This window comes from Camelina sativa, chromosome 18 (genome assembly GCF_000633955.1).
Source record: "Camelina sativa cultivar DH55 chromosome 18, Cs, whole genome shotgun sequence".
NCBI lineage: Eukaryota > Viridiplantae > Streptophyta > Magnoliopsida > Brassicales > Brassicaceae > Camelina > Camelina sativa.
The window spans coordinates 14,822,825-14,835,996 of NC_025702.1; the positions used below are offsets into that span (position 1 = coordinate 14,822,825).

The 13,172-nt window shown below is 32.8% G+C and overlaps 4 protein-coding genes across 4 annotated transcripts; all 4 read right to left on the reverse strand.

The window, feature by feature from the left end:
* Positions 2,809-4,713, reverse strand: LOC104763509. Its single transcript, XM_010486872.1, has 3 exons — positions 4,612-4,713; positions 4,012-4,089; positions 2,809-3,903 (listed from the first exon to the last, which is right to left on the reverse strand). Exons 1-3 carry the CDS (start codon positions 4,711-4,713, stop codon positions 2,809-2,811), a joined length of 1,275 nt encoding a protein of 424 aa, XP_010485174.1.
* On the reverse strand, positions 5,138-6,743 carry LOC104763510 (probable FBD-associated F-box protein At1g32375). Its single transcript, XM_010486873.2, has 3 exons — positions 5,823-6,743; positions 5,511-5,645; positions 5,138-5,413 (listed from the first exon to the last, which is right to left on the reverse strand). Exons 1-3 carry the CDS (start codon positions 6,741-6,743, stop codon positions 5,138-5,140), a joined length of 1,332 nt encoding a protein of 443 aa, XP_010485175.2.
* Positions 8,271-9,844, reverse strand: LOC104763511 (probable FBD-associated F-box protein At1g32375). The gene is made up of 4 exons (XM_019240319.1): positions 9,669-9,844; positions 8,939-9,608; positions 8,665-8,799; positions 8,271-8,552 (listed from the first exon to the last, which is right to left on the reverse strand). Exons 1-4 carry the CDS (start codon positions 9,842-9,844, stop codon positions 8,271-8,273), a joined length of 1,263 nt encoding a protein of 420 aa, XP_019095864.1.
* Positions 11,620-13,158, reverse strand: LOC109130594 (putative FBD-associated F-box protein At5g56400). Its single transcript, XM_019240296.1, is given in 4 exon segments — positions 11,620-11,884; positions 12,004-12,144; positions 12,225-13,064; positions 13,066-13,158. Coding segments are annotated over 4 exon segments (1,332 nt in total). The 3' UTR covers positions 11,620-11,626.

Below are 13,172 nucleotides of genomic sequence, written 5' to 3' on the forward strand. Positions count from 1 at the left end.
GAATTGACTATTTTCCATTCATTTTCATTCAAACACACTATAAATTATAAATATAACTCCTCTAATTAAATTATTTTAGAAATGTAACTTTCATCCCTTGAAATCTTATAAATAACCATTCTCACATCATCATCCACCATATCTCAAATTCTAAATATTTTATTTTATTTGTTTATGTTCTTGCATGGGTTCAAAACTCATAGTAAGAATGTGATTATATAATTTATACAATTTTATTTCTTTGTTTTTATGTATTTCTTCCTTCCTTCTTTGTATTCTTATTATTTTTAATTTTCAATTACATATATATAATAAATTATTTTAGAAATGTAACTTCCATCCCTTGAAATCTTATAAATAACTATTCTCACATCATCATCCACCATAAGTCATATTCTAAATATTATTTGTTTTGTTTATGTTCTTGCATGGATTCAAAACTCATGGTAAGACTGTGATTATAAACTTTTTTTAGATTTCTCTTATATTTTGTTCAAATCTATTTCTTTGTTTTTAGGTATTTTTTCCTTCTTTATTTGTCTTCTTATATTTTTAATTTTCAATTACATATGTATTATAAATTTTTGGTGGCTGTAAAAAACAATTATTCACTCTCTCCTTGGTCCATTTAATTTCTAAAAAATAATATTTATTTTTAATTAAGTAAAAATATAATAATATACATTAATTTATACTTTAAAAATCTACACTTCACTACTAAATTGTAAGTGAAATTACATAAATATGAATTGACTATTTTCCATTCATTTTCATTCAAACACACTATAAATTATAACTGTAACTCATCTAATTAAATTATTTTAGAAATGTAACTTTCATCCCTTGAAATCTTATAAATAACTATTCTCACATCATCATCCACCATATCTCAAATTCTATATACTTTCTTTGTTTTGTTTATGTTCTTGCATGGGTTCAAAACTCATGGTAAGAATGTGATTATATATTTTGTTAGAGTTATCTTATATTTTGTTCATTTTTTTATGTATTTCTTCATTCCTTCTCTGTCTTCTTATTATGTAATTGAAAATTACATATGCGTAATATATTATTTTATAAATGTAACTTTCATCCTTTGAAATCTTATAAATAACCATTCTCACATCATCATCAACTATATCTCAAATTCTATATATATTTTTTTTTGTTTATGTTCTTTCTTGGGTTCAAAACTCATTGTAAGAGTGTTATTATATATTTTATTAGATTTATCTTATTTTGTTCAAACGTTTTTTTTATGTATTTCTTCCTTCCTTCTTTGTATTCTGATTATTTTTTAATTTTTAATTACGTATGTATAATAAAATTTTGGTGTCTGTAAAAAACAATTATAGATGCAGATTCAACAATACTAAATTTCGATCAAAGCCCAATGAGGGAATGAAGCTAAAAATCATCTTCATTCATGTATATTTATTTTATTTTTGAAAGTATGTGATGTTTTAACAAAATAAACGATTATAATTATTAAATAAAAAATTTAACTCTCTCTTATTTCCAAAAATTTGTAATCATTATATTTAGTTCTTGTGATCCAAAATATAATTGTATAAAGATCATTATAATGTTTATTTAATTCAAAAATTTGTAATTTAATGATTTTCTATATAAAACACAATTTGATATTTCATTTCCAAAATTTAACTATAAAGAACAAATCGATAGAATTTTACCTAGCAATAAGGTGAATATAAAAAAGATTAAAAAATAAATTAATCTTTGGGATGTTTTTATTGCATTTCATAAGATTTTATAGAAAATATATTTAATTGATACTTAAAAATAATTTTGGAATTTATTTATTAAATGTTTTATGTAAATTTTGAATATCATAGTAAACTTATATTTTTATCATTAACAATAGTTTTTAAATAAGTGGTATATTTTGATATTGTATGATTTGAATTAATAAAGTGTATTATTGACATTTACAAAATTTGTTTGTTATATATGTATTTTTAGGGAGAGTTTCAAAAATACATCATTTTCAATCTCATTTTTCAAAAAGACCATTTTAAAATTTTTTTATTGAAAATCTTCTCATAATATTCTAATAGTTTTATGATTATTACATACACTAAAATGAATTAACATAATTAATACAACAACCCGCGCATATGCGTGGGACCGTACCTAATTATAAATAGAAATTGGGAAGTTAATCTAAAATAAGAAATTTCTTAGCTAATATATTTTAATTACAAATTTAAACCTAATTAATATTAAAGCCATTATCTGATACATAAAAAAAAAACTGAACTAAATACAGTATATGTTTTGTTGGTGAAGATAACTTGTATAAAATAACAAATAATAGCACATGTTTGACATTAATCTTACTTAATCAATTGAAAAATATTCAGTTTAATACATTTGGGTTTGATTTTGCACTGAAGATTGAACCATACTGGCCGTACCAGAAATTTCAAACCAACTAATGAAGTAAAACAAGAGAAGAGCGTATTATTTCCCTTAAACACGATCACATCTCCACTAAATCAACTAAAGGTAATTCGATAGTTTATCTCGAACCAATATCAGAGCCAAAGAAGCTAAACCGGAAATCAGTAGTTACAGTTGAATTAGACTAAAAATGTAACACAAAACAGAATGACATAACAGTAACTTTGCTCAAGAAGGAGCGTGAGATGTTCCTCTCATGTGAACGAGGTAAGTGATTTGTCTCTTAACTAGGTTTAAGACACAACAAAAACATTTAATTAGGAGACATTCGAAATTGCAACTTAAATCATTGTAAAATACTTTTATTTACATTCGAGTAAGAGACTAGTTATCGTCTTGTTCTTGAACATTTTTAGACAAATAATGTTTCTTTTCCAACATCACACGTCCTCTATTAGGAAACTTTAAACCACCTTGACGCTTCTTCAAGGTTTTCAACCAGTGTAATTTCTTGCCGTGTCCCTGAGACTTGTGTTTTTGTTTCTTTGAATGTCTTCTATGTCTCATCAGACCTTCCACAAGCGCATGGAATTGCCCACCTCTGTGCTGCTTCTTACGTGTAATAAGACTTTTTGTTTCTGATTTCCACTGTCTCTCAACTAATTTTTCTTTGTTTCTGTGAAGTGTCTTCTGAAATTGCTTCCAAGGTGATGCCTTACGGCCTTGCTCCTTTTTATGGTGGTAATAGTGATGGTGGTGAAAAACTTTTCCTAGTTTCTTCTTCAATCTTTTAAACCGCCCCATCGCCTTTTTCCTCTGTTTTGCAGGATCGTGTGATAATATGTCACTCTTTTTATGTGGAGCACTGTCTTCAGAGTCATCATCATCACTCTGTGGTGTATATGGTGAGTCTGACTCAGACTCGGACTCGGTGACACTTTCTGTCTGAGTTTCCCAGTTTGAGCCAGAGTCTGACTCAGAGGTTTCTTCTGATGATTGCTCAATAGATACTGTCACAGACCGTGTCTGTTCACTCTCGGTTTCATATGAATATTCATCCCAACTTTCAGCTTCTTGATCCAACAAAGTTGGTTTCATATTACTCTGACCTGGCTTCTTGAAATCAAGGGCTCCGACAGGAAGAGGTTGTGATGACTTGATCCGAACAAACTGATCATGAAGAGGCAAAACTGGATCATCATGGCTTGGAACTGATATCTCTGCTTCATTTTTCACACGATTAGTAACAAATCTTAAAGCAGAAAGCTGTGTATCAATTAGTTCCATTGCATCAGTGACTTCTTCTGTCAAACCATCCTTACTAGGATAGCTTTGAATCAGATTCAGTCTAAGGTCTCGCTTTAATGTTCCTTTTGCCTCAAACAGTTTACCACTTTCTGAGATTTGAGATCCGTTGACTCTCATTGCAGAGGCATCCACCACATTCGACGGTTTTAAACCTAACTGTGATGCAAGTATCTGTATAACAAAATTTAAAATTGACAGTAACCAAAATTCAGAAACGTACACAACAATCAGAAGATGTATAAACAAAAATGTGAATGCAGATTTTTTTTTTTAACATACCTCTGATTGTCTAACGAAAATTTCATAGGAAGCAACATCTAGAAATCTCTTCAATAGTAACTGAGTGTCCTCATCCAACTGCAATTTGAAGGTTTTCTAATTAATGTTAAAACTACTCTGATGAGAGAAAAAATTATGATTCTGGAGTGGAGGCTGAATGTTAGATTTAGTGATATCGTAACCTCTGTAACTAACTCTTTATTGATAACCCAAACACTAACACACCATAGACGAAGGCAAGCACATCACAAGCTCTTCACCTAACAAAGATCAGAGACGAGAGCACATCACTCTCGCACTAACCATCAGAGAGCACATCCCTCTCTCACTAGCACATCGCTAGAACATTCAACAACAATCAGCATCCCGAACAAGAAGAGCTTCACATCTCTTTTAAGCTGATCCCGTAACGGCCAAGCTTCCTCCTGGATTAGAGTCTTTCCTCTCTTCTGGTCCACATCATCATCTTCTTTACTTACTTCCTTCTCACGTGGCACATGCCTTCTTCTCCTACTCAAGATATTAGTTTTCTTCTTCTTTATGTAATACGATGATGAATCGTATCACTGAAGTCTGAAGATGATGTAACTAAACTCTCACCAGATATGCCTCGGGATTATATTCATTCCTTGAATTTGAATCGAGTAGACCGTATAGTTTTCTCAGGGATTGAAGATTACGCACTAAATTATTGGGAACCATCATATAGAGTCTATTCAGAAAACAAAACAAAAAAGAAGGAATGATATTTTCAGACAGATTGAAGAAGAAGAAGAAGTAAGTAAGTACGGTTTAAAAGATGCGAGGAACGGAATCGAACACAATAGCCGATTGAATTGCATATATATTGTTTTGTTTTTTTGCTTTCGTGTCTGAAACGCAACGTTGGTTCGAAGAGCATCGTTTAAGAAAAAAGAAAGACGCCGTCGTTTTCTTAAGGGATCTTAAACTGTTTTTTTTTTTGAGGAATGCTTTTTAGATTTTATTTTCTACAATTGAAGTCATATGCTTTTGGCAAAAAAAAAAAAAAACAATTGAAGTCATATGTAAGATTCAGATCACAAAACAACCAAAAAGATTTGACTTGTCTAACGTGTCCTGCCCTTTCAAGGATGACACAGTAGCTTCAGTCGAATGTAAGATGACATGTACTTGAACACCTTGACAAAAATGACAACTCCCTTAGCATCTCAAGTTTCTCAACAGGATCCCTAGATCTAGATGAGATAGTTGCTTTCTTTAAACAGCTTGCATTTCTTAAAATAAATGCTACTACTTGTTTCTCTTCTTCTGATCCTTCATATTGAACCCATTCCTGAGTCTCAAGACTAGATGACACACATTCAGGAACTGATGAGTTTGGTTCATTCCAGCAGAAGTGTGGACTTTGAAAGCCCCCGCACTGAGATATAAAAGTACAGTGCCTAGTGTCATAAATACTGGCAAAATAACCTGATCGAAGATAACTAAATATAATTTGGATTTATAACAGACAGTACCTGTTCAATTTTGAGAACTTGTAATTTAGGAGAATCTCTGAGCAGACACATAAGTGGTTTCAACCAGTCTGTCGTACATATGCACAGCGTTAGATGTACAAGACGGTGGTAGACACTACCGACAGGATAAGCATTCTGCATAACAAGTACACAAGCAATATAATGCCAGCAGATTATATGAAAAACAGAACCCACACTTTGTAGCAATGTAGTGCCAATAGTTTTGGTCATGTTGGTTAGAAAAAGGAACATCAAGAATGCAGAGTGGTAAAACGTTATAAGGAACATCATGTATGGTTAAGAAGATATTACCTCTGCGGTTGATAAACGTAAATAGAGACGCTTGACCGAAGTAATAGAACCCATAATGTTCCGAATACGATAACTAATGTTGAGATTGGCATACACAATCTTAGGCATATTATTCATGATGCAACAGTCAGAATTAACATAAATGCTAAGTCCACCAGTATCATCAAAAATGCTAAAGCTCTCTAACAAAGGAGCATCTATCACAATTCCACAATCCTTGTCTTCTTCATCTATCTCGTGGTTGAGGTCAGTAATAAGCTGCTTACACCGAAAGCATAATCTCTTCAGAGAAGGTATTTTGACAGTTAGAACGGACGCCAGATTGTCACCAGGACATTGTTCCACAACCAAGTCCTCAAGAACAGGACAGTTGGATAGCAACTTGTTAACAAATTCTTCACTCGGGTACTTCATGTTTACAAGGCTCAATTTTTTTAGAGATGGGAAAGTAGAAGCTGGCAAGGAAGAATCATGCACAAGAGTCGTGTCGTTTAGTTTCAATGTCACAAGCATTCTACATCCCCCGCTATACAAGCTCCATGGGAGTATGACCGGATATTTCATGGCATTACTATGAATCTCGATATCCAACTCACGGACAAAGCGTTTAACAGCAGTTCTAACCCATACTCCAATATCTATAGCACTTGACTTCCAACTATGATTGAAACGCAAACGCAAACTTTCTAGAACTGGAGCCTCGTGTAACAACAAAAAACTGTAAACAAACCGAGAGAAACTCTTGTCTTCAGTACCTCGATAAATAACATGTTCATATTCAAGTCTTGGCACCAACATCCAAAGAAACTTCCATCGTTTTGACAAAACCATTGTGACTACGACATTTTTTGAAGGCAGTAGCGACGATATTCTCAAAAGAAGCTCCTCAGGCAAATGACTTATCCTATCCATATGAGCCATTCCTTTTTTCAAATCCTAAGCTTTCAGATTCCACAGATTTCTCTGTTAATACCAGAAACTTGAATCTACATAAAAGATAAAATTAGGTCTTTTTAGTTGTTTCGTCTTTCAAATTTCACTTGATTACCACAGGAACCAACATAATATATATAATCATTATTCATTAAGCAGCCGGAAAAAAAACAGGGGACGCAAACAAACCCTAACAATTACAGGAACTGAAACTCACCGGACAGTATTGTGCAGAAACGAACTAATTCGTTTATGTCTTGATGAACAGATTCACTACCGATTTAACAAAATTAAGGCGAACAATCAGAAGATTTTCATAGAATTGTAAAGTAAAAACCCCTTATACCGGCTTTTAAAAAAAAAAGAACTTATACAAGAAAATTATTACAAGAAAATTATTAATTGTCACCAAGTTTAAAAGTTAACTAGGAGATATCACTTGCTTTAAGCACGGATCATATTTTTAACTTTTTTAATATAATAATAAAATTTATTATTATATTTTTTTAAAGTTATTTTGTTTGAGATAATATTTATTTTTAATTGTTCTGTAAATCTATTATTTTTTTTGAATACTAATTATTTTAGAATATTATAGTATTTTATTTTTAACGTATATTACAGTTTTATATTATTTGATTGTTGTATTTGCATCATTATTTTGTGAAATATGAAGTGGTAATTTTAATATCATAATATCATCATTAGTTTTACCAATCCGTAAATGTGGAAATTAAAACACACATTTTTTATAGATTGAGTAATATATTTTCGTTTTAAAAAATTCAAATCACAACATATGCAGAAAAAATTCTGCATTTTATTAATCATAAGTATTATATGAAAATTCCAAACAATTTGTAAATAAAAAAAATAAAGATGATAGGAGAATCATAATTTGAAATCTTAACAAAATCTTTGAAATTTAGTTATTAAAAATAATTATATTGTGTATTTGGATATAAAATCTTAGTTTTTGAAATTCTGATTGATTTATATTTTTATTAAAAACATTAGTAATTTTTGTCCATAATTTATTAGAGAGAATTTTTTTTTCAAGATTTTTTTTATATTTGATCGTGTTTTTTAATTTTTAATTAATCATCTTTATTTAATTAATTGACTAAGCTTAAATAAGTTTTTCTAATGGTAATTGAATGTAATTTTTTACATATTTTAAGGTTAGTTTCATATTTGTACTTCCCAATTAATATAGTAGGATTATAATTAAATACAAGTTGGCGAAATATTTCTATTATACCTTTAATTTAATTTAATTTAATTCTTATTCAGCGAATATACAAAACATCAAAACTCCATCTAAGTAACTGGAATCCTCTCCTCCGAGCAGAAGGTGTGTTTAATCACCAATAAAGCAAACCATATAAAGAAAATAAATTTAAGTAAAACATATGAAATTCTAGCTATATTAATTATCTTGTTAAGATTCAAATCCAAAAAACAAAAAAAACAAAAAACCAAAGAAAAAAATGTTAATCATAATTGACCATGACTTCAGCTGAACTCAAGCTCACAGATGGGTGAACGCCGGGATGAAAAAGACAACTCCATGAGCATCTCAAGTTTCTTATCGCCGTCCATAGAGTTAGGGGAGATAATAGTTGCCTTCTTCAAACAGGTACCGTTTCTGAAGATAAATCCCACTAGTTCTTTTTCTTCTTTTGTTCCTTGATAGTTTACCCATTTAAAGCTCTCAAGACTGTATAAAATACATTCAGGTATTGAGCTTGGTTCATTCCAGCATGGCCGTGGTTCTTCAGTCCGGAGGGGATGGTACTAATATAAATGGGATAGAGTTATGGTTGATTAGATAAATCATACTGATATCTTGATGCATGGAAAATAACCTGATAGAACTATAAACGTAAATAATTTATACATATATTACCTGGCTGAGTTCAAGAGCTCGTAAATTTGGGGAATCTCTGAGCACACATATAAGTATATTCAACCACTCTGTCTCACAAGTGCATAATTTTAAGTATGCAAGAGAACTGAAGAGACTACCAACAGGATATGCATCCTGCATAAGGTACGACAATTAGTACAAGCAATGTTAGTGCCAACAGATTTTGCCACAAGAGAAAACCAAGAATGCAGATGGCAGAAGGATATATATAACAGCATATTGGAAAAAAAAACATATTAGGGTTTAGGGTTACCTTTGAGGTGGGTAAGCAGAGGAAAAGACGCTTGGCTTTAGTTAGAGAACCCAAAAGCTGCTCAGTATGGGGATGAGAAATGTCGACATTTGCTTTCCCAATCTTGCACATATTACTCTCAATAGTGCGAAAACCATGCGAATAATCAACAATGTCCAAGCACTCTAAAGAAGGAGCATCTATCAGAAACCCATGAGCATTCTCATTAACTATCTGATCTGATTTATGCAAGAATAAACTTCTGAGAGAAGGTATTCTAATGCTTAGAATAGCCACATTGTCATCTGGACATTGCTCCACAACCAAGTCTTCAAGAATAGGACAACTGGATAAAATCCTGTTGGCAAATTCATCACATGGGTACTTCATGGATTCAAGACTCAGTTTTTTTAGGGACGGGAAAGAGATTGGATTGGTATCATCAACAAGAACTGCGTTTCTTAGCTTCAATGTCACAAGCATTCTACAGCACGTATACAAGCTCCTCGGAAGTGTTACTGGCGTTTTGTTCTCGATCTCAATAACCAGCTCGCGCACACAACCTTTATCTGCAGCCCTAATCCACATCCGAAGATCTTTGCTGCCACAGAGTTGACCAAGTTTAAAGTGCAAAGTTTCTATATCTGGAGCCTCGTGCATAAACAAAGACCTGTCAACAAACCGCGAGAATCTTCTATACTGTATATTTTGGTAGTCGTACACGAGCTTTGGCACCAGCATCCAAAGTTGCGAAAATCTCCCATACTCAACATTATGATAGCTATCATCGTATATAAGTTTTGGTGCAGACATCCAAAGAAAACGCCATCTCTTGGACAAAACCATCGTGGCCACAACATCTTTCGCATGCAGGAACGACAATATTTTCAAGAGCAGCGCATCGGACAACTGATTTATCGTCGCCATATCATGCAACAGAGCAGTAGCTGTATCCAAGGAATTTTTCTTTGGTGACGTGCAAAATTAAAAGCTAAGAAGAAAAATTATTAAACAATCGAGATCAAGGAAATTACCTAATGCGGAGATAAACAGAAACCCTTTTCCTTGATTCTTCGAAAACCCTATTACTCTATGAGTACCTGTGTAGGGTTTTTTTTTTCCTTAATTGTATAAATAAACAACCATAGACACGTTTATACATGGCCTAAATATCTTTTAGAAACGGGCCTAGATTTGAGTAGGCCGCAATACATACTAAAACGGGCCTAGACCCTTGTTTTTAATATTTTTTGGCAACGAATCATTTTTTTTTTTTTTTCATTTCCTCGAACATTGTGCCACAACTAGTTGGTCATTAGCCAAATCTCTACTATTGGCCACTACAATATCCTCACACTAAGGATATTCTTTGGTTGATGTAATTCTTTTGGTTTTTTTTTTTTTTGACAATCAAACTCCATATATTAAGTTATAGGAAATGACTCTCTTCGAAAGAGAGCCAGTTAGGTACATACGAGCTTACATGGGAAAAACAGACACCTCGTGCTCTTGCACATTTCGCAAGTTTATCAGCATGAATATTATCCTCTCGAGGAATATATCTAATATTAAAATTAGCAAATCTATCTCCGAAATGAGTAAAATCTTTTAGTTCTAATGAAAAAATCGGCCAATCCTCGATATTAGACGTCATCCTTAGGAGGTCTGAACAATCCGTAGCAAAAAGAGCTTTATCCATGTCCAATGCTAATAAGCACTCCATAGCCCAAATAAGGGTATCTAATTCTGCATGTAAAGGGGATAGGCTTCTGCTCGATCCTTTTAGCCCCATATGCAGGATTCTATCACCAATAGACGCAATCCAACCATGCCCATTCCTATCCACTTCTGTATGCCAAGATCCGGCTATAAAGCATACAAGAGATTCTTGTGGAATTGGGGTCGAAGGTATGCCTGCTTCTATTTCCGCTGGTGCTAAGTCTCTATTATTTGCTTTTTTCCAAACTTCTTCTTCTTGGATAGCTTTATAGACGGATGAGTTTTCTTCAGGTATTTTTGACATGCAATTTCAAATTTTGGCAGTTCCATCTCACTCCACAATCAAACTCAGCTAGATTTTTTTTTTGGATGAGTTTTAAAAAGTCATTTAACTGAATCATCTAACTAATCTGTTAATTTGGCATAAACAAACATCATTTTTCATCTTCACTTAGATGATTCACCCGAATCAAGAAACGAACAACACCTTAATCATCTAAATAAATCTGAAGAGACTGAAATCAGGTATTACGATTTCCATGGAAACAGAACTAAGATGCTTAGAAAGACATGACTTAGCAAAAACAGAGGAATGCCATAGATGTTGAGCATATATCTTTCAATCATGTATTTGAACTGTAATTTCATTCCAAGATAAGATAACAGGTATGTTAAAGCCTTGACAAAAATGACAAGTCCTTAAGCATCTCAAGTTTCTTGTCGTTGTCAATGGATACAGAGGATATAAGAGTTACACTTTTTAAATATTGGTAACCGTTTCTTAAGATAATGCCACCACTTCTTTCTCCTCTTTTGCTCCTTCATATAGACCCCATTAGAGAGTTTCAAGAATAACAGACTTAGTAACTATCTCATGAAATAGTTAAAAATTTCCATGAAAATTCTTCTTCAGTTCTTTATTTGAACCATGAAAAAGGAAACCCAAAGCAAAAAACCAAAAAAAACAAAAAGGTACAAGATGTTTAGTTTTCAGTCGAGTTCAATGAACAAAGATGCCATAATCTGATGATCAGAAATAATCCCTTCTGAAATGTTGAATTTTGGGGAGATAACCAACCTCTTTAAGCAAATACTATTCTTCAAGATATACGCCGCAACATCTCTCTCTTCGAATGTTCCTTTATAGTTTCCCCACTCGAAAGTTTCAAGAGTTTTAGTCAAACATTCTGGAACACAACTCGGTTGCTTGTTCCAAGAACGAGAGCTATACTTGCCAACGTTATGGTTCTGACAAAAAAAACAGGACAGAAAACATGGTCAGTAATTAGATCATCAACCTAAAAAGGAAACAAGTAAATAAATTACTAAAGATCAAGTGATGAGCGAGGAACTGCGAAATTAATTACCTTATCGTTAAGCTTGAGCACTCTAAGATTAGGAGAATCTCGAAGCAAATTCGCGAGTAGATTCAACCACTTTGAATCATCACATGTGCATAGCTCCAAATGCACAAGCTGAGAGAAGATAATACCCTCAGGATACTGAGCCTGCACATGACATAAGCATTTCAAAGTATATGTAAAAACTAATTAAACACAATTATAGGGTTTAAGCTAACTAGACTTACCTTTGATTTCTTTAAGCATAAGGAAAGTTTCTTGACCAAGGAAAGAGATTCAAAAAAGTTTTCAGAATGGGTGAAGGCAACGTCGAGGTAAGCCTCTTCAAGATAAGGCATATCTTCAAAAGAGTATAGATCAGTGCAATGATCTTTAATGTTCAAGTACTTCAAATGAGGTGTATTTATGTAATACGCATCTGAATCCGCTACATCCTGTAGCGGCGATAAGTACATCGTCAAACTCTGTAAGTAACGCACTATAATGATGAATCTCTTCACGTTGTCTTCATTGTGTCGTTTCACGACAAGGTTTTGAAGTGAAGGACAGCTTGATAAGAGACTACGAACATATTCATCCCCGGAGAACTTCACATATCCAAGGTGAAGCATTTTGAGTGAACTGAAACATGCTGGGAGCGAAATAGTCTCAAGAATTACATTCTTGAGTTTTAAGACAACTAGGGTTGTGCTGTTGCATAGTCTCCGAGATAACGTGATGTGTCCATGATCAGGATAATGTTTGATGATTAGCTCGCAGATATTACGATCTAAGGCGAGTTTAATCCACAAACCAATATCATCAGCAGTACATTTTGGACCAACACTCAATATGAGGCTTACTAGAGGAGCCTTATGTAATAACAAAGATTTCTCAACAAAGTGAAGGAAGCTGTCGTACTTTTTACCTTCGTAGATTTGATCGTTGAACCTGAGTCTATGTACCCTTTTCCACAGAGATCTCCATCGTTTCGATACACCACTTGTGGCAACAAGATCGTTTGTAGGAAGTAAAGACAATATGTTTACCAGCAGATCTTCAGGAAGATAACTGATCTTATCCTCATTCAAATGATCCATCTGATAAATTCAAGATTTTTGCTGCTGATTCTTTCTTCGGAATTTTACCTAGAAACAGGAGACAAAAGCAAATTAGATTCATAATCGAAATTATAA

What these genes read in the sequence shown, in the direction of transcription:
- LOC104763509 (XM_010486872.1), bottom strand. Translation starts at nt 4,713, where the DNA reads ATGGTTCCCAATAATTTAGTGCGTAATCTTCAATCCCTGAGAAAACTA. An exon ending in ATAATCCCGAGGCATATCTG is followed by an intron (nt 4,090 to 4,611) that starts GTGAGAGTTTAG and finishes TTCAAATTGCAG; the next exon opens with TTGGATGAGGACACTCAGTT. An exon ending in TTTTCGTTAGACAATCAGAG is followed by an intron (nt 3,904 to 4,011) that starts GTATGTTAAAAA and finishes TTTGTTATACAG; the next exon opens with ATACTTGCATCACAGTTAGG.
- LOC104763510 (XM_010486873.2), bottom strand. Translation starts at nt 6,743, where the DNA reads ATGGCTCATATGGATAGGATAAGTCATTTGCCTGAGGAGCTTCTTTTG. An exon ending in TACGTTTATCAACCGCAGAG is followed by an intron (nt 5,646 to 5,822) that starts GTAATATCTTCT and finishes CTTGTTATGCAG; the next exon opens with AATGCTTATCCTGTCGGTAG. An exon ending in AAGTTCTCAAAATTGAACAG is followed by an intron (nt 5,414 to 5,510) that starts GTACTGTCTGTT and finishes TTTATATCTCAG; the next exon opens with TGCGGGGGCTTTCAAAGTCC.
- LOC104763511 (XM_019240319.1), bottom strand. Translation starts at nt 9,844, where the DNA reads ATGGCGACGATAAATCAGTTGTCCGATGCGCTGCTCTTGAAAATATTG. An exon ending in TCTGCTTACCCACCTCAAAG is followed by an intron (nt 8,800 to 8,938) that starts GTAACCCTAAAC and finishes TACCTTATGCAG; the next exon opens with GATGCATATCCTGTTGGTAG. An exon ending in GAGCTCTTGAACTCAGCCAG is followed by an intron (nt 8,553 to 8,664) that starts GTAATATATGTA and finishes CATTTATATTAG; the next exon opens with TACCATCCCCTCCGGACTGA.